This window comes from Protomyctophum parallelum (genome assembly GCF_964188405.1).
Source record: "Protomyctophum parallelum genome assembly, chromosome: 14".
In the NCBI taxonomy this organism is placed as follows: domain Eukaryota; kingdom Metazoa; phylum Chordata; class Actinopteri; order Myctophiformes; family Myctophidae; genus Protomyctophum; species Protomyctophum parallelum.
Window position 1 is genome coordinate 34,796,773 of NC_139709.1, and position 22,768 is coordinate 34,819,540.

Consider the following 22,768-nt stretch of genomic DNA (forward strand, 5'->3'; position numbering starts at 1 on the left):
CAAATAACCCCCTACAATCAACTCCGCCTATGCCTACAATAGAGGAATGAAAATAACCTAGATGATTTAGCTTTATTTAGATTTAGAATTAAAAATATAAAATATATTATAATAATAATATAAACATCCTATATTAAAATTGGGAGGGGAGCCCTGATGTCATGCTGATGCCACCATAAACAAAACATGGCCACGTCAGTATGACACTATGAACACTCCCCCTGCATACGGTTATGATCACCTCCAAGCTCACTATGAGAAATTAGGGTCTCAAAAAGATGCTTTCTTATTTAAACCTGTGAAAACTGATGATGTACTAAAAAGTACAGTGACAATGACAATCTCCCCAACAGATTCCTCAGAGACGTACACGGCTGTCTCAACCCATTTTGATAGTCTAGGTTGGCTCCGGGTAGAAAGCAGAGCTAAGCAATTGAAATTTTGAAATTGGTATTGACATTTAAAATTGTAAATGCAGCGCTTTGCTTTCTCTATGCCCTCAGTACCCAGGCCTGTGTTAACAAACAATTTGGAAAATTGGTTCAGTCATAGGCTGGAATATTTATTCTGAATGGCAAAGCTGCCTGCACTTGAGAGAGGAAAATTCCTAAAATCCACACTGCAGGATCTAGTCCTGGTCGAGTGCTCAGACAGTAGATCTATATGTGATGAATTACAGACAATAGTTTGAAAGCAGTGAACAGTGCACTCATGACAGTTAATAAATGTGCAGTGCCAACCCAATGCAATTGAAGTGTGCCATATCTGGAATGGAAAAAGAAAGGAGTTCATAGGCGACAAAATTGCCATATTGTGTCAACAACACTTTATTATGCATCACCTTAGGCTTCATGCAAAATCACTGGTATGAACTGAACTATAGCTCAAAAAATCATACTAGATATATTTCACACATTTATGATTTTAGATTGGCTTGCCACTTTTCCTAAAGTGGTAAAGGTTTACACACCCACACATTGAGAAACTACACCATGTGTGTATTTGATCTCGTGAGAGATGTACTGTATGAGCAACTGTTTGGTCAGAAAATAAAAATGAATAATACAACAAAAAATGTTGTCAAAAAGAGCTAACATTAATTCAGGAACTACTGATAGTAAAACATAGTTGTTCAATGCCTCTGCCAATGTAAACCATTGCATGTGAACAATTTGGAACATTATTCCTACGGCTATTTCTTTTGTCATAAGATTTCTCTGCTGAATTTCAAATCTATCCGTCAGTATCAATTCAATTGACACTACATTCGTAGGAGTTAGTATAGATAATATGAAACTATATTATATGATATATAGTTTCATATCATATGAAACGATATGAAAGCCCTCTTCCAAGAGGCCGATTTAGTATGGTTTAAACCTCTTATCAGTGAGGGAAACCTGTACGTCTGCTAAAAATGTACAATGTTATCGTGCATTGACACATTGAATGGACTGCAGTGCTTTGAGAGGTCATCCTATCAGCCAAGTGCACATGATTATGAGTAATGTACTAAATCAAAATAACTGTCTGGCATATCCTATTAGAGACACTGAGTCAAACAATACAAAACACAAGCCAATCAACAGCAACAGAAATCCATGTACTAGTGGGCAAATCCGGTCATAATGACCAGAGTTAAACATTTACAAGTTATTGAAAAATATTAGAATCTTCAACTCATTAGTGAGATCCACTTAGGATGTTTATCTTCTACCTCAACAAAACACACCAAGGCTTACGTTTGTATTTTCTTGTCTTTTTTTCTTTTTAGAAATGCGAGAACCCAGATTTGCCCACCTGTATGACTCGGTTACTGTTCTTTCACAACTGTTAAACTGCCCCCCTTCCCGAAAAGTCATATGATTTTTATGGCACCTGTGGTATAACAGACAGCTCAGTTGTTAATAATCTCTCCATATCAATTCACAGTATTATCTTAAATATGTGGCTGAATAAAAATATATCTTTACATAAATGTATTCTATGGTTGTATTTAGCAGTGTCTTCAACTTTGATTCTTCATGTCTTCACACCTCTCTACGCTTGGCCTTCTTCCAGTGTCTTCAACTTCCGTTGCTTCTCATATTACCGACCTGTGAAAGTGAATTGTATATTTTTATTGCTTGCCCCCGAATAAAGTAAATACAGTATGATGGTGCAAAAATACCAGAGGTCCTCGGATAAAAAACAAAATAAAGAAACAAAATAAAGACAAAATCATGTGCATAATTTATCTGTCGAATAAAGACAGGCATCTGTTAAAATAAATAAATCAGGCATTTGGGGGGGATTGCTGGCTTGTCTTCCAGTTTTAACATCAATGTACCAAAGTAATCCAAAGAAGATCCAAACATATATTATTATTCTTTTTAGGGCTGCAATGTATAAATTACCATGACAACGGAATCCAAAACCATTTACATCATATACGGTATCATGCTAATTTATTTTTTCTTTCACCGTACAGATTAGACTATGGAGTGTTAACCTGTTAATTAAAATGCTTGCAATTGCTTTGGTTTTTCAGCTGTTTCAACTTAACTTCTGTTTGCAACCCTAAGCCTATAATTCTGACATTTAGCAAATAGCATAACATATTTCTTAATACCATAATGGTACTTTGTTAGGTTTGCTGTTGATGAATCAAACAAACGCACTAACATATTGTGAGCATTATTAATGTGGGGTGTGTGTAATGCATACGTTCACCAAAAGGCTTGCGAATGGTTAGATGATTACCTACCAGGAATAAAGATAGCAACATGGTCACTGCTGCAATGACACCTAATCCACACAGCATGGAAGTGAAAAGCACAGAGAAGTTAGTGATTATAACAGAAATGACTAATAAGTAATAATATTATAATAATAATCATTTTGTTCCTAACTATTGTATTATGACTGAGCCTGTGAGACTTGTGTTCTCGAATCTCTTACCATGCAGGCTTTCTCTGGCTCCGGTCTGTGCTTCATTAGCTCTTCCATGTTCAGCTCACCCTCCAGCTGTCGTTCCAGGTCAGTCTCGTAGCTGTCCTCATCTGCAACAGCACTGAACCTATTAAATATAGCAAATAAAGCATCATCAGACATCAGCACAGTAGCACTCACAAATAAGTAACTCTTTTCACCATACTTTGTCCTGTATGCCTATGGAGAACAATAAATAATAAATTTGAATCTGATCAGAATTTTGGCAGTTATGGTTTTTAACCTGAACATCAAGCTGACATCGTATTTCATAAAAACTCAAATCACCGTCGATCCCTGTACTCTCAAAGTCCTCCCAATTATTGGTTAATTCAAATTTCTTTGGCTTGAAACTAATGTGTAAGTTTATGTAACGCTGTTTATTAACCACACAAACCCTAGAGTACACTGCACCTATTCTGGGAAGGTCTTACTTCTGTGAAAATAGCCAGTCTACAAGCTCACAACGTGTCACAATGCGTCACAACACATTGCAACGTGCTGTGAGGTGTGAGCTAAGTAGATTTACCATTTTCAATGAAGATATTTGGTGTAGCGTAGTGGGGAAAAAGGGAGGCGACGAAGTATAGACAGCTGGGGTGGGGGATCCCGGTCAATAAAGTGTTTAATGATTTTCAGGAGCTTGTTTCTGTTGGTGAGGGTAAGCATGGTGAAATAGCAGGTGGCACAGTACAAGAGGATAGATTCAATAATGCTACTGTACAGAAGATAGACCTTTATTGATCCCACAGGGAGACTTCAGTTGCCAGAAGCAGCACAGCAGCAGATTTGAACTCAGATACAGGAGAGAAGTAGATAACAGCTAGGATAGCAACAAGATAACAAAACTAAAACTAAAACTGTACTATTCACTATAGCACAACTGACAGGCAGCCCTGCAGTCTAAAGCCCAAAACCACACCGAAAGGGTCGAGACGGGACGAGACGGTTTTAGCGTTCGCCCCCCAGCAGTGTGATATGGTCCTGTTGCACGTCCACCCACGTCCACCCAAGTGATTCAACTGGTTCCATTCAATGGCCCAAACCACACCAATGGGTCGGAATGCATCTACTCTCAACCGTTTGGTTGCAAGGAGTTGCATGGCGACCCATTGGTGTGTTTTGGGCTTAACGTGGTGTGACAGACAGTCTGCCAGTGAGGTACTGTGGTACAGCAGTCCATTTCCCAGGCAACGCAGCCATAGTCCACCTGCATCACCGTGAGTTGTGGCTGGATAGTGTTGAAGGCGTTGGAGAAGTCCAAGAACGTGATTCTTCAGTGCCTGCTGCCTTGTTTATTGCCATTTTCTGCATTATATTGATAGTATACAAATACAGTATAGACATGAAATGGGGAGAGAGAGAGAGACAGGGAGTGACACACGGTGGTAAAGGTCATCTGGATCGGGATTCTGGACATTGGAGCCGTATGGTGATGATGGTATCACTTAACCCAAATGTTACGTAAAGTGAAGGTCTCGGACGGTAATCACTCACCCACAGTTTCAGGTGTCGCAGTAAAGGCCTATTCATAGTCTGGATTTTCGGTGGTAAGGTGACCACCGCTCCGGTGGTGAGCTGACCACCGGAGCTGAAATAACGTTGAGCGGTGGTGAGTAAAAACAGAGAGAAGGGCTGGAGCGGTGGCGGTGGTTTGCTCTTCACCGCGGCTCGTGACGTCATGTTGTAGTTCGGTGGTCACCCCACCACCGTAAAACCAGACTATGTATGAGCCTTTAGTCTCTCTCTCTCTCTCTCTCTCTCTCTCTCTCTCTCTCTCCTCTCTCTCTCTCTCTCTCTCTCTCAAAGGTCGTCATGACATGTGATGTCAAAGCAACTGGCCTGTAGTCGTTCAGGACCAAGGGATGTCCCTTCTTGGGTACTGGAGACAATGCAGGAGGATTTCCAGAGTTGACACGCCCTCCCCAGACAGAAGTATAGCCTGTCTTTGCCAGACTCATAACATGGGGATTCACTGACGCTTCCTCCCCGCAAAGCGTCAGTGAATCCACGGTATGAGTCTGGGCTAAGTCAGGCTAAGACAGAAGCATAGCAGGAGGTGAGGTTTGAGATTGCAAAGAGTCTTTGTTGTTGTTGTTCCATGTTCATGGAAGTCTGTGACGTTGTGATCAAAGCTCAGTCCATTGCCCAGGATGATGCTGAGATACTTTCCAGTTTCCACCATCTCTCCACTGGCTGGCCGTTGATGGAAGTGGGGAGATCAGGGGGTGGCGAGTCTGTTGCAGGTGTCAAAGATGTCATCTTGGTGACGTTGAAGAGTGCACCACTGGGTGAAGATGGTAAGCTGCTACTGAGTCCCTGTCTGTGTGTGAGGTAGGGCGAATCATTCTAAGGGCCTATTCTATTCTTCTATTCTATGTACTGTAGTCCCTATAGTAAGTCATTTCTAAACTCTCTGAACCCAAATGTTCTGAAATCTATGTTTTCTGGGAGAGTGGGTGATGCCATGATATGCATTTACACGAAATATAGCATACTTTAAATTTGTATTACCGTGACGTAGTGGTAACCTCTGTGAGGAAGGCATCTGAAGTGGTCGAGGTTATCATGTCTGAATCCAAATCCACAAGGCTCTCCGTCTCACTCCCACCCTCTAAGCCACACAAAGAGACTTAATTAATACAAAAGAAATAATTTGAAAAAAAGAAAAGCAGTTCAGGTAGTAGAATTTCACCTGAATTTAGTTCCTTAACCAATGACGACATTGTGTTGGTGATGGAGTCAGCAGCAACGAGTAGGTCATTTCTCAAATTCCTCCTTGGGCCTGCGGATCAGAGAAGATACTTTTGCAGGGCACTCGCCACTTTCCAGTCACACCTCTGACAGTGTGAACAATGCATGCCAGCCAGTATATGCACAGTAAAGATCCTCAGTGGTAATTTATCCATATCCTGATACTGCGTTCAGCAGCAAGAAAGCAACAAGCTACAAGTCCTTTTAAATGGAAGCCAGCGACATGAAGGCACAACGGGACGGCCGACACTCTGTGACGGGCATGCCGGGACATGCCAAAACAATTTGAGCTGGTTTCAACTTTCAACTTTTTTTTCTCCAGCTATCTAATGACGCAGTGAAGCGTCAATCAATCATATGTTTTTGTTTCACCATTTCCACTCCCCTTCCCTTCTCTATTGCCACAACTCCTGCTCCATTCCGTAAAAGGAAGAAGAAAAAGTACTAGTACATGCAGTACTTAGTTTAGACTAGTCATTTGGTTAGACCAGTCATTAGTCCTACAACTACAACCTATCTCAAACCCTCACCCTAACCTCCCACAGGGCAGCACACCTAAACCTAACCTTAACTCATGTCTGACCAATGACTACTAGTCTAAACTAAGTATGCACCCCCAACATATATACTACGTTTAATAGTTCCATTGATCTAAGCCACGTGAACTAGGGCATTAAAGCGCAAATAACATGCATTTTAAAACTGCTTTTAATATTTAATATCATATTGTCTATGTCCATCAAAGTTATTTCTAATGGTTTGAGCCTCAATCACCACTCTGATATAACCAGCCCTTGTCATTTCTTTCTGGACTTTGAAAGCAGTTTTAGCTGCAATACCACAATGTCCTGAGGTGGTGGGGGTGCTGATATGCAGATTATTTAATATTTTAGTCATTATAATACTGATGCTAGATAAAACCAGGCTTGTTTCCATTCCATGCCAGCTTGGAAAATCAACAATTGTGGACATTGTAAACAAAGTGGAAATGCAAATTTGAAACTGAAAGACTGAAGAAGGAGGAATTATACAAAGTAGGGTGACATTGATGACATCACGATGAGACCAAAATCAGTTGAGCTGTTCCTGAGAGCAATTTCCATTAAAGCACCAATATGATATGAAAGCCTGATTGTTCAAAATGTGTTATTTGTGGGGATAGAAAACACATATGGGAGCCTCAAAAACACAAAAGAAATTGAAAAAGTTAAATTTTATGTTATAGCTCCTTTAAGCAACTATAGTCGACTAGTAAATCCACTAGTCGACCTTGTTGGTACTAGTTGACTAGTTGATAAGAAAATAAATTATTTTGTAGGCCTCAAGATCAGGTAGATTATAGTTATAGTCACCAATGTACAAATATTTATTTCCACAAAAAAAAGGTAGTTAAACTAGGTAGTTACTAGTCGACTAGTCGACTAGTAAACTAGGCAACTAGTCAACTAGTAAAAATGACTAGAAGTGAATGCCCTAGCGTGAACACTAGGCCCTGATCCAGAAAGGCTTGTGAACCACTGATGATGCGCTGTGCATTTACTATTTCTTAACTGTGTTACCCTGAGCAAAGGCCTCCTGCACGTCTCCTCCCACGCCCATGAGTGAGTCCTGAGGTGTGTGAGTAGGGGTTGTGCCAGCAGACTCTGAGTGTATAGGTGTGGGGATGGGCCGGCAGGCCGTGTGGCTGGGCGAGGAGCGCGGAGAACCAGGCCCCTGAGTCTGAAACACAAGGAAGTATTTAGAGACAATAATGTGTGGCATTTTCCCTCACTCCTTGTTGGAGTTTTGCGTATATCTATTCTGCGTCCGAGCATAGACATGGTAACGCCCCCGCCTGCCTCTGATTGGTCTACCGACACTGCCTGTCTTGCCCCAATCTCACCAGACTCCTCAGAGACTTTTATTTTTGTAGAAGTGGCAAACTAATGTTGTTCATGCCGTTTGCTTTGATTGAATGATTGATTGAACACGTATTTGTATGATTAGATTTGGGTGTGTTCTAAATTAAAGTGTTAGTGTTGATCATCGTGTATTAATCTAATTATGGTAAACTAATAGACTAATAAACTAATACTATTATACTACAAAAGATAAAGGGAAAAGAGACCTTTTTACAGTACAATAATGTTTCAAGTTTACAATGTACACATGTAAAATAAACGGCATAAACAATATATTAGTTTGCCTCTTCTACAAAACATAAAAGTTACTGTTGCATGTGCCAAGCTGTCATTCTCCTGTATTATATCATACTTATATATACGTATTATATATTTATTTCCCACCACGGAGTAACCTCGCGGCAGAGTCGGGCAGACTATCCAGCATATAGCTATCCACCTCGGAGGAAAGTCTGGCTGTGTCGGTACGCCAATCAGAGACAGGCGGGGTGTTTGCATGTCTATGCTCGGACATAGAATAGATATACGCTGGAGGCGTGCAGAAACCAACTGGGATGTTTCTTGTCTATTTATTGTACATGAATGTCACTCAAGTGTTATTATGACATGTATTTGTTACGTAAGAGGACCACAATGGATCCTTTTTGGTGACATATCCCCGACTAACACTATTAGTCTTTTAAACTTTTCAACAAGAGTGACTTGGTCTCTTCCTTTTTTGCATCAATTCTGTTACCCAGTTGCATTTAGCCGTACACTTAAACCCCAGCATTCCGCATTCTGGTCAAACCTTTGCAGACAATAGCAGATTGTTGTGCCACCTTGTAAGCTTGTCAATCGGCTACTTTCAGCGAAGACATTTTATGAAGCACGAAAACAGAAAGGTCACTAGTATAGAACCCTGAGGTATTCCGCTCAACAACGTATAGGGTTTAAGTGGTTAATCTGCCATTGGTTTCACAGCAACTCATCACTTCAAATTGTTAGGGATCGACATAATAATTCAGCAGTGCTTCCTCCACGCGTGCCGAGTCACAGTGTGCAGTGAGTCAAGTCCAGGTGCGCTTTGTGATTTTTTTGTGACAAACACACATTGTTATTGCAATACAAACAAAGAAGGGTTATGAATTATGTTTACATTTACTAATGAAGTACTTCAGATCGGCTATTCTTTTTTGCTTTTGAATATAAGCCTATGTTTTTAACTTTTTTTATCCAAAGGAAATATCCTAAAAATCAGGGTCGGATTATAATCGGGGACTACCGGTAGACTGTTTGACATTCAATGTTTGAGTCTTGCAAAATGGGGGTCGTCTTATAATCATAGTCGTCTTATATTTAGCACAATACAGTACATTATACACAGATTGTCCCCCGGGGCATTCAGTGTTGGTTAAGTTGGTTAACCACGAATGCTGCAGTGATACTTTATCGCATTCTCATAGTGGCCTTATTTAGTCACAAAGACAGACATCAGGCACAGATTTGATCTTCAAACATAAAACATCAAATTACCTGAAATATTATAATTTTTGTTCAGTCAAAATAATGTACAGACTGCTAAGAAGCTTGCCAATTTTAAAATAATACAATGAGTCTATTATCCTATATTATCTCTTGGTAAGCAATAATCCTCATGAACATGCCAAATTTTATTTTTGTCAGGTCATTAGGCTATGTTATGTACAGTAAATATTACTCAAATATGTTACATGGTACTGTCCTAGATCTCAGAGAACTGCCACAACATTAAAAACCAACGCAAACACAATGCTCTCATGTACACATGCAATGGGTTTGTGTTTTATTTTTGTTTGTCTATGGGCCTGCCGGACTTACAGCTTGTTTCCGTTCCTCCTCCTGTTAAAAAAAGGGCCATTTCATATCAAAGATTATTTTATCACTCATGAAATGACAACGTGGGCATTCATTTCTAACAATCCATTTGATATTTACTCCAGACTATGACGAGCATGGCTTCCTCATGCATATTGAATGGCTTGGTATTGATCCTTTTAGGCTAATTAGATCAAGAGATTTTCTGTGCTTTTTTTCTCTTTTTTTCTTTACTGAATGGGTTCCAGGATTGATGAGATTGACGGTCTCACCACTTAAACCGGTACAGTAAGCAGTCAAAGGCCTTGGAGAGTCCCCGTGTTATTGATTGCTAAAGATAGTCTCACTCTGGAGATTAAACCCAATACACATGTCTGTACATGTTGAAATGGAGCACAGCCCCAAGTCTGCTCCTGTGTGGAGTCTAGAAAGACATGTATTGCATGCTTTAAATCAAAAAGCTGATCAATAGCTGTTGTGTAATAATGACAGAAATCGAGAAATGATGTGTGTGAGAAATAGAAGACTTTTACTAACAGGCCACCCTCCTCTGTCCATCTATGTGGCAGATTGTTGAAGAAGTGTGCCCTCTAATGGACATGTTTGGTATAGTTCACTTCTGCAATGCTGTAATGCTTTATCATTGAGAGTGATCTGTTTACAGTAGTGGAGATGCACTGTATACGGTACCTTGAGTAACATCATAAGTTGCTCCAGCTGTACCATGAGTTCTCTGCGACTCTCTTGCAGAGCAGACATTCTTTGCTCGAGCTCATCTTTGCGTTGCCTGACAGAGGGCAAAAGACAAGTGGCATACATGACACAGTGCATATATAAATGCCCAAAGGAAAATAAGTATTAAATATGGAGATGATTGTGGACTTTCGTGGACTTTCGAAGAAGAGACCATGCCCCTCCACGTCCCCTCCCCCTGTTCATAAACGGAGCTATGGTGGAAAGGGTCCCTAGCTTTTTTGAGTACCTCGGGGTGCACATTGCACCCCGAGGACTTGAAGTGGACCAGAAACACCCAAACATCTTTAAAAAAAAACCTCACCAGCCTCCATTTCCTCAGGAGGCCTGAGACAAGCTGGCCTCAATACCTCAGTCCTGGAGGTGTTCTACAGTGTCAGTGTTGTTTTTGGCAGCAACATTTAGATTTTAGTTTTAGTCATAGTCTTTTGAATAGTTCTCATTTAGTTTTAGCCACATTTTAGTCACCTGGAATGTTTTAGTGTTAGTCTAGTTTTAGTCGACTAAATGTCATGCGATTTTAGTCGACTAAATCTACAATTGATTTAGTCGACTAAAATGTATTTTGTCGGGCCTTGATGCCGTCGTAATGGCTGATTTTACACTTGCTGAAAATAGCAGATCAGCTATTTTCAGCATGCAACCAAGTGTAAAATGACTTATACTGGATCTCTTGTCCACTAGTCCCTTCCTAACATTTTAGGCAAGTTTGTATTTCTTGACGAAATTGTCGATATATTTAGTCATCGTAGCTTAGTTTTCATTTAGTTTCTATTTAGTTTTCGTCAGTAAGTGAAAAAAGGTATAGTCGACGAACATTTTTCGTCATAGCATTAGTCGACGAAAACAACACTGCTACAGGTGTGTGGTGGAGAGAGTACTCTCACATTCTCCATCACCACCTGGTGATGGGAACTGCTCTGCTGTAGACAAGGAAGGCGCTGCAGAGGGTGGTGAAAAACGCCCAGAAAGAAGACCACCCACAGTAGTCCCCCTTCCATCGAAGGGACATTTACACCAGCAGGTGCAGGAGCACATGATGCGGCCTGTATTATGGAGGACCCCACTCACCCAGACCATGAACTGTTTGACCAGCTCCCCTCGGGTAGGAGGCTGCATGCGCTCCCATCAAAGCCAGGACTGAAAGGCTCAAACGCAGCTTCTACCCGGGGACTGTCAGACCACTGAACTCTTGAGTCTAATAAAAATGCACTTTAGCTTTTTTTGTGAAATGACAAATAAAGTGAACCTTGATTGAACCCTAAACCTTGAACCAAAACTCATGTATGTTTGAAGGGGGGGGGGGGGGGGGGGGGGTAGAGGCACTGGTCGTATTCAATTGGTCGTATGTTAGTGGGTACTTTGACAAGTACAACAAGTAGAACAAGTACAACAGTTATTGAACAGTACAGGTGGGAAAATGTATTTTTACACCGTTCTCAAATTGCATTGGTCCGCATGTGGGGCCAGTGGCCCAGTCTAATTATATCAAAATTTAAGGAGACATTAACCTTTTCACTAGAGATTCTCACTAGAGATTATCAGTGACATTATATGTGTTACTCAGAAATAAAAAATATTTTTTCAGAGTAGGCCAATATAAAGATAATGAATGCTGATGATTAGCCCCTAATTACTGTGACATTACCGCTGCCTCACTGGTTCACAATGTGGGGTCAGGGGACCCCCAGGGGTTCTTGGATGGGGGGGGGGGTCCAGTGGGGGTCCCCAACTAAATGATTGATAATAGTTAGGAGTCAAATGGGCCCTTAAAGGTCTGTAACTCCAAGAGGAGGATAAATGGAACTCGGAAAGAAAGAAAAAACAGGTGTGCTTCCTAAACCAACTAAATGGAAAAAGCGGCACTCCAAAATAAAACATGCAAGACTGGCTCAGATGCCATTTCTCATGTTTATTTGCGAGTGCGTCTCATTTGCTTCCTCTCAGCGTTAACCCATTTAGACTTGAGAACGATTCTACAAATGGCAGTTTTCTGAAAAACCCATGTTTCTATGTCAGTGGCCACATTTTCACGATTTTTCAAAAATAGCAGATCTACAAGCTCGTATCGCTTGTAGATCTGCTATTTTTCAATAGCTAAAGTGTAACATAATGCCTAAAACACCAAAAGGGTGGGCTTCGTTGGAATTAAAAAAGATTGAGGTTCACTGTTCTAAATCCAGTGGTGGAAAGTAACTAAGTACATTTACTTAAGTACTGTACTTAAGCATAATTTTGAGGTATTTGTACTTTAGTATTTCCATTTTCCAGTACTTTTAATCCTACTCCACTACATCTCAGAGGCAAATATTGTATACTTTTACTCCAATACAAATGGGGGTCCGCGGGCTAATGAGTGTCAATGTGGGGGTCCTTGACATGAAAAAGTTTAGGAACCAGTGTGAGTACTTTTTCCACCATTGTTCTAAAACTTCACATCATATCCGTATATATTTGTATACCTGAGAAGCCGGAGTTCGGCCAACAGGGTGGGGTTCTGCTGGCCCCTGTCTGGTGGAGGCTGGGAGGCCTGCTCATGCTGCTGCCGTAGGCGCTGGATCTCCTGCAAGATCTCTCTGTCGCACACACACACACACGCACATGCGCACACACACACACACACACACACGCACACGCACACACACACACGCGCACACACACACACACACACACACACACACACACACACACACACACACACACACACACGGCTGTTTCATGTACTATAGTCTCCAGTCTCCACCAATGGTAAAAAAAGGGTTAATCATTTAAAATATTAACTTGTGTCCCTTTTCTATACACAATACTGTAGCCGTATAATGGTTTACTCCAGTCCGCATAATACTGTTTAGGGAATGTACTGTATTATTAGTATTATTATAGGCTAGGCCAATCCTGCAAACTTTGAAAGCCAAGGTTAACCAATTAAGAGGATGGAATATGAAATATTGGACGGATCCGTCTTGAGCACATAACTATAGAGATACTGTGTGACGATTTGCGGGATTTTTGGACAGAATCTGGAGTAATGTGTTTTACAAAAGTCTGCCTCCGGGTGGTGCTAGAAAAGGCAGATGTGAAAAATGCAGGTCAAAGGTTTGCCCTTGGTCTCTAGGGAGTGTGCATGCAACACACAGATCCCTGCAGTTATAGGTAAAAAAGGTGAAAAGCTTCCTCATGGTGGCGCTATAACAGGCCGTTCTGGAAATTGTGTGGCAGAGGTTCATCGTTGGCATCCAGGGAGTGTGTGTGCAAAGTTTGGCATCGACCGGGTTAACGGTGCCGGAGATTAGCTGGTAACAGACGGACGGACGGAGACACGGACGTGCAAAACATACTCTCGGTCTGAAATCTTTCATTTATGTGGTAACGGGGTGCAGTACTTAGTTTAGACAGTACTTAGTTTAGACTAGTCATTTGGTTAGACCAGTCATTAGTCCTACAACTACAACCTATCTCAAACCCTCACCCTAACCCTAACCTCACACGGGGCAGCACACCTAAACCTAACCTTAACCCATGTCTAACCAATGACTAGTCTAAGTATGCACCCTGTGAGTCTTCCAATGCGAATCATTTTGTCCGAGTGGGTTTCGCCCCTTTTTGAAAAGGCAAACAAGGGAGACTTTTTGAAAAGAACTTGAATGTAAAGAGGTTGGGGCGGGGGGGAAGGGGTGGACGAACAAGAGGCACTCATAGTATCACAAAGGCAGGCAAGACACTGACCTGTTTTTGTTCTCCAGCTCAGCGATGAGCTGCCTCTGCTGTTTGTTGGCATCCAGAGAGCAGCACAGGTCCGTGGAGACTCTCTGCTGCTGCTGAGACTGTTGCTGGAGCCAAGTGGGAGAGACATGATGGTGTCAATTAACTGCAGGGACTTCCTGGCTGAGAGCAAGGAAGCTCTGAGAAGGAAGGGAAGTGGTCACGTGACTGGACTGCGCCATGACACTTTCATGGGAGCCAAACTCACACCGGAAGTGCAATGAATACATGGCAGTGAATGGAGCCGGCTGGACCAGCTCATAACAAACATTAATTACGAACAATTGAGACCTTTTGTAAAGTAATCACTTCTGGAAAATAACAGAAGACATATCACAGGTTGTTTTCTAATCACTTACTTTTCAATGTGCACAGAGTGCACAGTACATAATTTTATCTGAGGATCTAAACAGCAGCAGGTATCGTTTCTGGCTCCGAAGTATCGCGAGATTTGGCTGCCAGACAGTTAACGGTGGGAAGTCTCGCGATACTTGGTGCGTTCAGAAAGGTACTTTGTGCTCTTTAGATACCATACCTCTATAAACATTACACAGTGTACACATCGAATAACAACACAGCAGACAATAATGTGTTACATGTCTTCTGTTATTTTCCAGAAGTGATTACTTTACAAAAGGTCTCAAAATTGTTCATAAATAATGTTTATTCATGAGCTGGTCACTGAGCTCTCATTGACTCCAGTGCATTCTACCCAACTTCCGGGTCCCATGAAAGTGTCCATGAAAGTGTCATGGCGCAGCCCAGTCACGTGACCACTTCACTTCCTTCTCAGAGCTTCCTTGGCTGAGAGGTCACCCTGCTGTGCTATACCTCATCCCATATCTCATATCGGACAGAAACCTCTTATCTCCAGATTTCAACGTTGTACGTTTTGTCACAACAAAGTAGCAAAAACAGCCAATCTACTGTAAAAGCTCAAAACATGTCACTTTGCGACACGTTGTAGATCTGCTCTTTTGGAATATTTTGTAAAGGTAAAGTGTATATTACTATTTAACCAATTAAAAGTATTACGAGCTTGTTATAATGTAAATAATAACTACATTGGATCCATTTGGAAGACAGGTTATGTTTTCCATTTCCAGAAAAGTAACCGTTTTGGACATTTGGACATTCCGCCCCAATAGCAACATCATCCGGTATTTCCTACAAGCTCTGTAAACAGCCTCAAGTTTGGCCTGATTGGACATTTTCAAACAACAGCAACGATCACATTAATTGTCCGTATTCACACAGTGGCCATTGTGCTCTTTCGTCATATTTTCAGGTATAACAAGAGCTAAATAGGAAACTGCCTTCCCTCTGCGGCTTGGACTCCTCATACATAGAAGGAAGCATGAGGTCAGTCCGTTGCTCTCCACAGGTTGGCAGAGGAAGTGTATAGCGCCCAGGAGTACATTAGAGAATTGACACTGGGTGAAGAAATGGGTTGCAAAGTCGTGGAATAAAAAAAGAGCTAAATACTAGTTGCCATGTGAAATATTATGGTCCTTCTCTGATCTCTGAAAATGGAAAATACTGATATTTTCTGCATTTGTGCTATACAGTACATGCACAGTGGTACTTAAGGACAATTTTGAGGTATTTGTACATTACTTTTACATTTCCAATTTCCAATACTTTCACTTCTATTTCACATACAACATTAACCACTTCAGCCCAATTTCGGCCCATCTAAAATAGCAGATCTACAAGCTCACAATGCGTCGCATTGTGAGCTTGTAGATCTGCAATTTTCAAAAGTATTTGAAAAAAAGTATTGAAATCGGACATTCTGCATAGTGAACTAAAATAACTTCCTACTTTTGGTACTACTTTAAGTACATTTTGATGCCAATACATTTGTCCTTTTACTCAAGTACACTTTGAATTCCGGATCCTTTTTTTTCCCCCACCACTGTGCAAGCACGCACTACACTCTACAACGTACAGTGCCAAAGTTACAGAGCAAGTCCCCGCAGGTCTCACCGCGGCATCGGCAGCCAGCCTGGCAGCGTAGCGGGCGATCAGACAGTGCTCTTCGTCTTGTTGGTTTATGATGCTGCTCTCCAGCAAACTGATCAAAGAGAGGAAATAACAGAGAGAGGGCCATGTCACAACAATGTCACACAGCCTTCACTCGCCACAGAGAACAATATAACCAACAACTATATATACACCACACCGCACGCACCATCCCACACAGCCACCCACACACACAGACAGTCATACAGAGAGCTGCTATCTTTTAGATCCTGTTTGTCGAGTTATAGTTTGTCTTCAGAAAGGATTTTTTTCCCCCTCCATACCCGAGGCGGGGTTGGCGAAAGGGCCTTTCTGTGTGGAGTGGAGTTTGCATGTTCTCCCCGTGTCCCCTGGGGTAGGTATACCCTCACAAAAAACATGCAGTAATCCTGGTCTCTAAACTGCCTCCCCCTGGCCACCCGAGGCGCCTGATGGAGGGGAAAGGAACTGGTTGGAATAACGTGTTCTTTCCACGCACTACGTCCAACCAGAAAAACTCCCCCCTGTCAAGGTGTAAAGGAGCAGCTTGGACAGTGGACACTCATGCATGAAGGAAGCATGAGTTCAAGTCCGTTGCTCTCCCCAGGTTGGCGGAAGGTGTGTAGAGCCCAGGATCACAATAGATAACGCAGGGGTGAAAAATGGGTTACAAAATCATGGGATAAAAAAAATCTCAAAGTGGGGGGTCCACTAGAGGGAGTCCCCCTTATCCCACCCCAGGAAAATGTGTTAAAATAGGATCAAAATCAGTTAAACCATTTTAACCCTATAGACTGGCTATATGAAAATAGCCGATCGCACAACATGTCGCACTCTTTTAGATCAGCTATCCAAAGATCTTGGAAAAATGTGACACTTTGGGGATATTTTGTGAAACAGTTTAACGACAAAACTCTTGGGGATCCGCGGGACCGAATGGATATTAATATTTGGTGTCCTTGATATGAAAATGTTTGAGAACCACTGATTGATGACACCGTATGAGCCACGACAGGGTCAGCTAATGTAGAAAAGTAAAGATGAAATGATCATCTCTTCCCTTTCTAAGACTAATATGAAAGCCGGGAAGGACTATAGGAAGCGGCTGATCAAATTGCCCATGTCTACAAACATGCACGTACTGTACAAAAACATAGGGATGATACTTTACATAGGGCTGCTGATGTCATAATATAGACTGTGATAAAAATCATCTATTTTCTGATACGGCAGGTTTCATTTTCAATGTGTGGTGTGCAGCACACTAGTTAGTAAATACCTTTACCTTTCAGGTTTTCAAACACAGCCTTTCCATTTGACAGAATGTTTGAAAGTCTTGTTTGTCGTTGACAGCCTTTGAATACAAATATTATAATGGTATTTGGTGCAATAGCACAGAGATAAGTATCACAGTCTGCCCATCACCCTCCTATCCTAACCTGCCCACACATGTAGACACACAGAAAGATTACAAGTTATAAATGTTTCATTATGACTGGACTAGACAAGTCAACATGCTTGAACCTCTAAAGTGGGTTCCCTCATGTGCCGGCCCCAGAATTTAATAAAGAACCAGCTTAGAGGAGAATTCCATGCTAGAAGGCTTTCTTACCTTTCTTTGTAGTTGTTGCGTCCCCACCCAAGAGGTCCAGGTGTTATTTTGTGCAAAAGCGCATTATTGGCTATTTCACCTACCATAAGCCCTCAATGAATTGAATTGAATGGGGCATTGGGGTGTTGTGCTAATTCGCTTATTTCCATCGCTCAAAAATTGTATATTCTTATAATGTAAATAGTATCCCAAGCGGCACACTTTACTACTTATTTCGATGGAAATAAGCGAATTAGCACAAAAACCCAATCCCCATTAGGGGGAAATAGCCAATAATGCACTTTTGCACTAAATAACACCTGGACCTCTTTGGTGGGGACGTAGCAACTACAAATAAAGGTACGTAAGAAAGCCTTCTAGTATGGAATTCTCCTTTAAATGTTAAAGGTTGACATCAATAATGTTGACATATTATGAAAAAGCCCCCAAAAAATACCAAACAGAGTGATGATAATAATAAGCAGACAAACAAGCAAATAAAAAGGAGGATATAAAAGGAGCCTTGGTTACATTTCAATGTATAGTAGCTAGGCATATTAACCAAACAGAGATGTAAAGACAGCCATTCTAAAAATGCCATAAGCATGAGGGAGTGCAGTCCTTATGTGGCAATGGCCTCTCTGACCTTATTTGTCCTGCCAGATATGTCATTCAGTACACTAGAAAGACTGTTATGACCTTCAAATCGTGAGGAATAGAATGTGTCAAAAGTCAAATCGGCAGGGGGTTGGGGGAAAACTGTGAAAAAAAGAAGAATGAAAGAAAGGGAGAAACATTTTATCTTGGCTAGACCCAACTATTTTTTTTACTTTGGTATCTATATAGTCCAATGAAAGCATACTGTCAACTTCTGTCACAAGAGGAGACACGTTCAATACCCCTTTTAGACCATAGTAACACAGCTAACAACCACAGGCACATAACCAATATTCAGATGATTGGGGCGTGAGACACCCGCTTAACTATGAATAGTCTACGGGATGCTTGGCAATGTGCAGCATTTAGCACTTGAAGCATTAGGTTAGGGGGGGGGCAAAATGCTAGTGTAACCACCTGGATTCGAACCCCGGTCTCCAGCATGGGAAACCAATGATCTACCACTTAACCACTTTCAACCTGGTATCCCCTTTTTGGGCGTTATCATTATAGAATAAAAAAATACCTTTTCCAAAAGAAATGCCAATCTACTGTACAAGCTCACAATGCACAGGGCTCAAGGGAATTCCCCTAGTTAAAAGGGATATATTAGGCTCCTGTGGTTTAGGCAGATCGAGCTCCTCTGCTAATTCCACCCGACTTTGACCTCCACCCGCACACCAGGAAGTCTGATCCCGGATGAGCCCCCCCGATATATATACCGGTAGCTACCTGGATTCGAACACAGGTGTCCTGCAAAGCAAATCACGCATCTACCACTGAGGCAAAGGGGGAATCCTCCTTGACCAAGAGGGAGACATTACTGTGCCGCAGGGGGGGGGGGGGGGGGGGGGTCAGGCAGACAGACAGGGGCTACTCTGCTTCACTAGATGGCAGACCATCAGAGCAAGTAGTTTCAGCTGGTGCTGACCAGCACGGAGCACCAACTAACCATGTGTTGGGCTTGTTTTGGAGTAGATTCACATAGAAGCCAATGAGAACATGTTCATCAGCAAGTCTATCGGCAACATCGATGTTGTAGTTAAACCTGGGAATGGTGTAGGGTTCCATGCACGCACGCACGCACGCACACATACACGCACACACACACACACACACACACACACACACACACACATATCCGCGTGCACACACATGTACGCAAACGCACACAAACACCCCATACAGTAACAGGTGATCACAGTGTGAGAGAGACAACTTAGGGAACAGAGCAAGAGAGCCGACAGTAAGATAAATAAAGGCAGAAAGAAAACAGATTGGTTTGAAGAGCAAGAATGACAAAGAGTCATTCATGGGAAGAACTACAAGGCCACATTATGTTTGGAATAGAACAGGAACCACAAGAAAGATAGCTATAGGGATATGATTAAAACATATGCCTACAAGGAGCACAATTCCTCATTTCAATCTGAGAGTGGTTACACTCAATTAACACTCGGGATTTCGCTGTGTATAAACAAGTGCAAGAAGCACAGTAAAACGTTTTATCTATCAGCTGCTTTCATTTAAACATTTTTTTTTAAACGTTTACATTAGCATTACACAATATGAAACAGAAAAGGATACATTAGACATGCACAATTATGCCTTCATGTATCCCCAAAGCCATGCACACATCCACACATCATTCCATGTAAAGCTCATATACACGATTGCTGTGACACAGCCTTTTACAACCATGAACCGCTGAAACCACTGAAATACACTGACAGCAAGAAAAACTCATAAAACGTCTATCTGTCATCATCACATATGCTGGATTGTCCCCCCTTCTTATTCAAGTGATAAGTTATGAAAGGGGACAGTGTTTCCTATAGAAAAAAATGTTTCCTTACATTAACATCATCTGCAGGTGTAAACTTATCTAAAATGGAAAATAGTTACACAGCGCATGTGGATCTTTTTAGTTCACATAATATGACATTTACATCTACAGTATGTAACCTACAGTAACTAGGTAATGTGATAGATACATTTATGTTAAATTGCTAGTCAAAGAAGTGAAAGATAAAGCACATTATAACACCACTTTACCCTATGTGTCAATGAAAGAGGACTGTAACAGATACCGCAAACTAATGGCTGATGATCTTTATTATGCATGCTTCATCTAGCATCTTTGAAAGAGCCCCTTGAGCGTTACAACGTAAACCCCGTCTGTAACAAGTCAGGAAAGTTAATAGTTCCACTGGAGCTAATAAGCTATTCAGTGTATGCACCGTGATGACTATCTATCTATATTAGCTTGCACATGCAGTGGAGCTACAAAGCCATTCTCAAAGGCACACCTGTGTCACTTACCCCCTCCCTTTCAGCAGTTCAGGAGCGTCCCTAGTCAAGGGAGTCAAGGGCTTTCTTTGCTCAACTCCATTATTCTTGCGCAATGACAAGCTATTCACGCCAGGCAATGGAATTGGACCACAAATACCCCAGACAAAGCACAGCCACGCACACGCGCACATGCACACACACACACACACACACACACACACACACACACACACACACACACACACACACACACACACACACACACACACACACACACACACACACACACACACACACACACACGCACACACACACACTTAAAAAAAAGTGTACAGCCGCACACATATACACTTAAGAAAATGAACATAGCTTTGTGAAAGAAAAAAAAAGTGATTATGCATGAAATAGAGAGGAAATGAGCGATGAGGGGATATGACAAAATGGTAAGGAGGATGCTGTACATTCTCTGTAAGAGAGCATCCTTCAATACTGTTTTACTCACTTTTTGGTGGAGTAAGGGTTCCCTGATATAGGCATCGAGTGGGAGAGTGCGTATTCATTGGTGATATTCATTGGTCTGGGCGGCCTATACAAAGAGACAAACATCTTATGAAGCAAGGTAGACAAAAGTGTTTTATAATTGAGACTAAGAAACCTTGTCTCTTTCTCTTATCTTGTTTTCATAATGGGCACTAAAGGCACATTGAGACAGTACACACACAATAGTGGTAGTTTCTGATTGTGAAACTATATTGTGAAGAAAAGTGTCACAGTGGGAATTCTCATTCTCCAAAAACGAATAATTCTGAATTAACGTTTTGGTACAGTAGGTAGGTGACCTGAAAGTATCTAAATGTGGCGTTATGTACACACTAGCAAAGTGCAGTAAGGTTACTGTATTAGAATTGAAAGAAGGTAAGTTACAGAACTTGGATTAGAATTGCAATGAAGAGGATTCGGGGTGACTCAGTCATGTGATCCAAGCGCAGGTGATCCAATAAAATAATCAAAGAAAACTTACCAAGTGTCTCTATTTTGCAGCAAGAAAAGAATAAAAGCATTTGTTACAATCACTCTTGACCTACAAAAGGCTACGTTCCAATACAATACAAATACAAATATAGTCAATAAACTAGAGGATAGACCTGAGCTCGATTCTACAAAATGTCTTCTAAATCTTGACAGTTTTCTGAAAACCCCATGTTTCTCTGTCAGTGGTTCTCAAACTATTTCATGTCAAGGACCGCTAGAATTATATGTATTTGGGCTCCGACCCCCATCTCAAAATAAGTTGGAAGCAAAGATTTTTTTTTTAAAGATTTTTTTTGCGGCTTACGCCTTTTATTGATTTTTTAAGGGACAGATAGTAGGCTGACAGGAAACGGGAGAGAGATGGGGGGATGACATGCGGCAAAGGCCGTGTCGGGTTCGGGAGTCGAACCCGCGGCACACCGCGACTGGATCACCAGTCCGGTGCCCAGACCGTTACGCTACGGCCTGGGCCAGGAAGCAAAGATTTGAGTTAAAAACGTTCGCTCTGAAAGAATATATATTCAAAGATTTGCACCACATTTTCACGATCTTTCAAAAATAGCAGACCTACAAGCTCGTAGCGCGGCACTCGGTGCCGCGCTATGAGCTTATAGATCTGCTATTTTTCAATAGCTAAAGCATAACATAATGCTTAAAGTTAAAACACCAAAAGGGGTTCCCATTCTGAATGGGTTAACAGCGCTGTCGGCGACGTATACGCGCAATACGCACTGTGAGTAAGGCAACACGCTGAGGGGGGGCAACAAAATGTGCCAAAAAGTGCCAAGCCGAACCTCAGAATAACAATTTCCTCCGTGGCTCCACCGCATACTAACGCACGCCCATCCTCGCAAACAGCAAAAGCAGCCGATCTGCATGAGGAAACACAGCGCTCTCGTCAGCAGGGGGCAGCACAAATAATATGCGAGTAGGGAAACCAAATCGTCAGCGACGTCCCCGGATATTAAACCGATCCGTTTCATCGTGGAAGCTTATGAACTATTTTTTTTGCACATCCAAACTTTGTAAAAAATCACACCCATGGGAAGTGAGTGGTGCAACTCCGTGTGGGGGTCCCTGGGGGGTCCCCGGAACATCCAGTTAGTAGTATATATATATATAGTTTATATGTATAGTCTCATAATATAGATATTCCACTGTTACTTTCTTAGCTTACGCATGTTTTATGATAAATGCTTTTTTGTGATGTATTCCC

At 41.6% G+C, this 22,768-nt stretch overlaps 1 protein-coding gene across 7 annotated transcripts in view; it reads right to left on the reverse strand.

Annotated features, from left to right (window-relative positions):
- Nucleotides 1–816: 816 nt before the first annotated feature.
- Nucleotides 817–22,768, reverse strand: part of dtna (dystrobrevin, alpha) — a 34,972-nt gene continuing 13,020 nt past the window's right edge. For 2 of the 7 annotated variants that reach the window (XM_083782408.1, XM_083782407.1), the window contains exons 10-23: nucleotides 21,023–21,106; nucleotides 20,551–20,640; nucleotides 19,181–19,276; nucleotides 15,966–16,053; nucleotides 13,941–14,044; nucleotides 12,677–12,790; nucleotides 10,152–10,248; nucleotides 9,465–9,485; nucleotides 7,284–7,443; nucleotides 5,666–5,755; nucleotides 5,485–5,584; nucleotides 2,941–3,058; nucleotides 2,747–2,787; nucleotides 817–2,096 (exon numbers count right to left, since the gene is read on the reverse strand). In XM_083782408.1, coding sequence (XP_083638534.1) covers nucleotides 2,770–2,787; nucleotides 2,941–3,058; nucleotides 5,485–5,584; nucleotides 5,666–5,755; nucleotides 7,284–7,443; nucleotides 9,465–9,485; nucleotides 10,152–10,248; nucleotides 12,677–12,790; nucleotides 13,941–14,044; nucleotides 15,966–16,053; nucleotides 19,181–19,276; nucleotides 20,551–20,640; nucleotides 21,023–21,106 — 1,180 coding nt within the window. In that variant the 3' untranslated portion in view covers nucleotides 817–2,096; nucleotides 2,747–2,769. The remainder of the gene's footprint in view (nucleotides 2,097–2,746; nucleotides 2,788–2,940; nucleotides 3,059–5,484; nucleotides 5,585–5,665; nucleotides 5,756–7,283; nucleotides 7,444–9,464; nucleotides 9,486–10,151; nucleotides 10,249–12,676; nucleotides 12,791–13,940; nucleotides 14,045–15,965; nucleotides 16,054–19,180; nucleotides 19,277–20,550; nucleotides 20,641–21,022; nucleotides 21,107–22,768) is intronic. The other 5 variants (XM_083782410.1, XM_083782411.1, XM_083782409.1 and 2 more) reach the window with 5 other exon arrangements.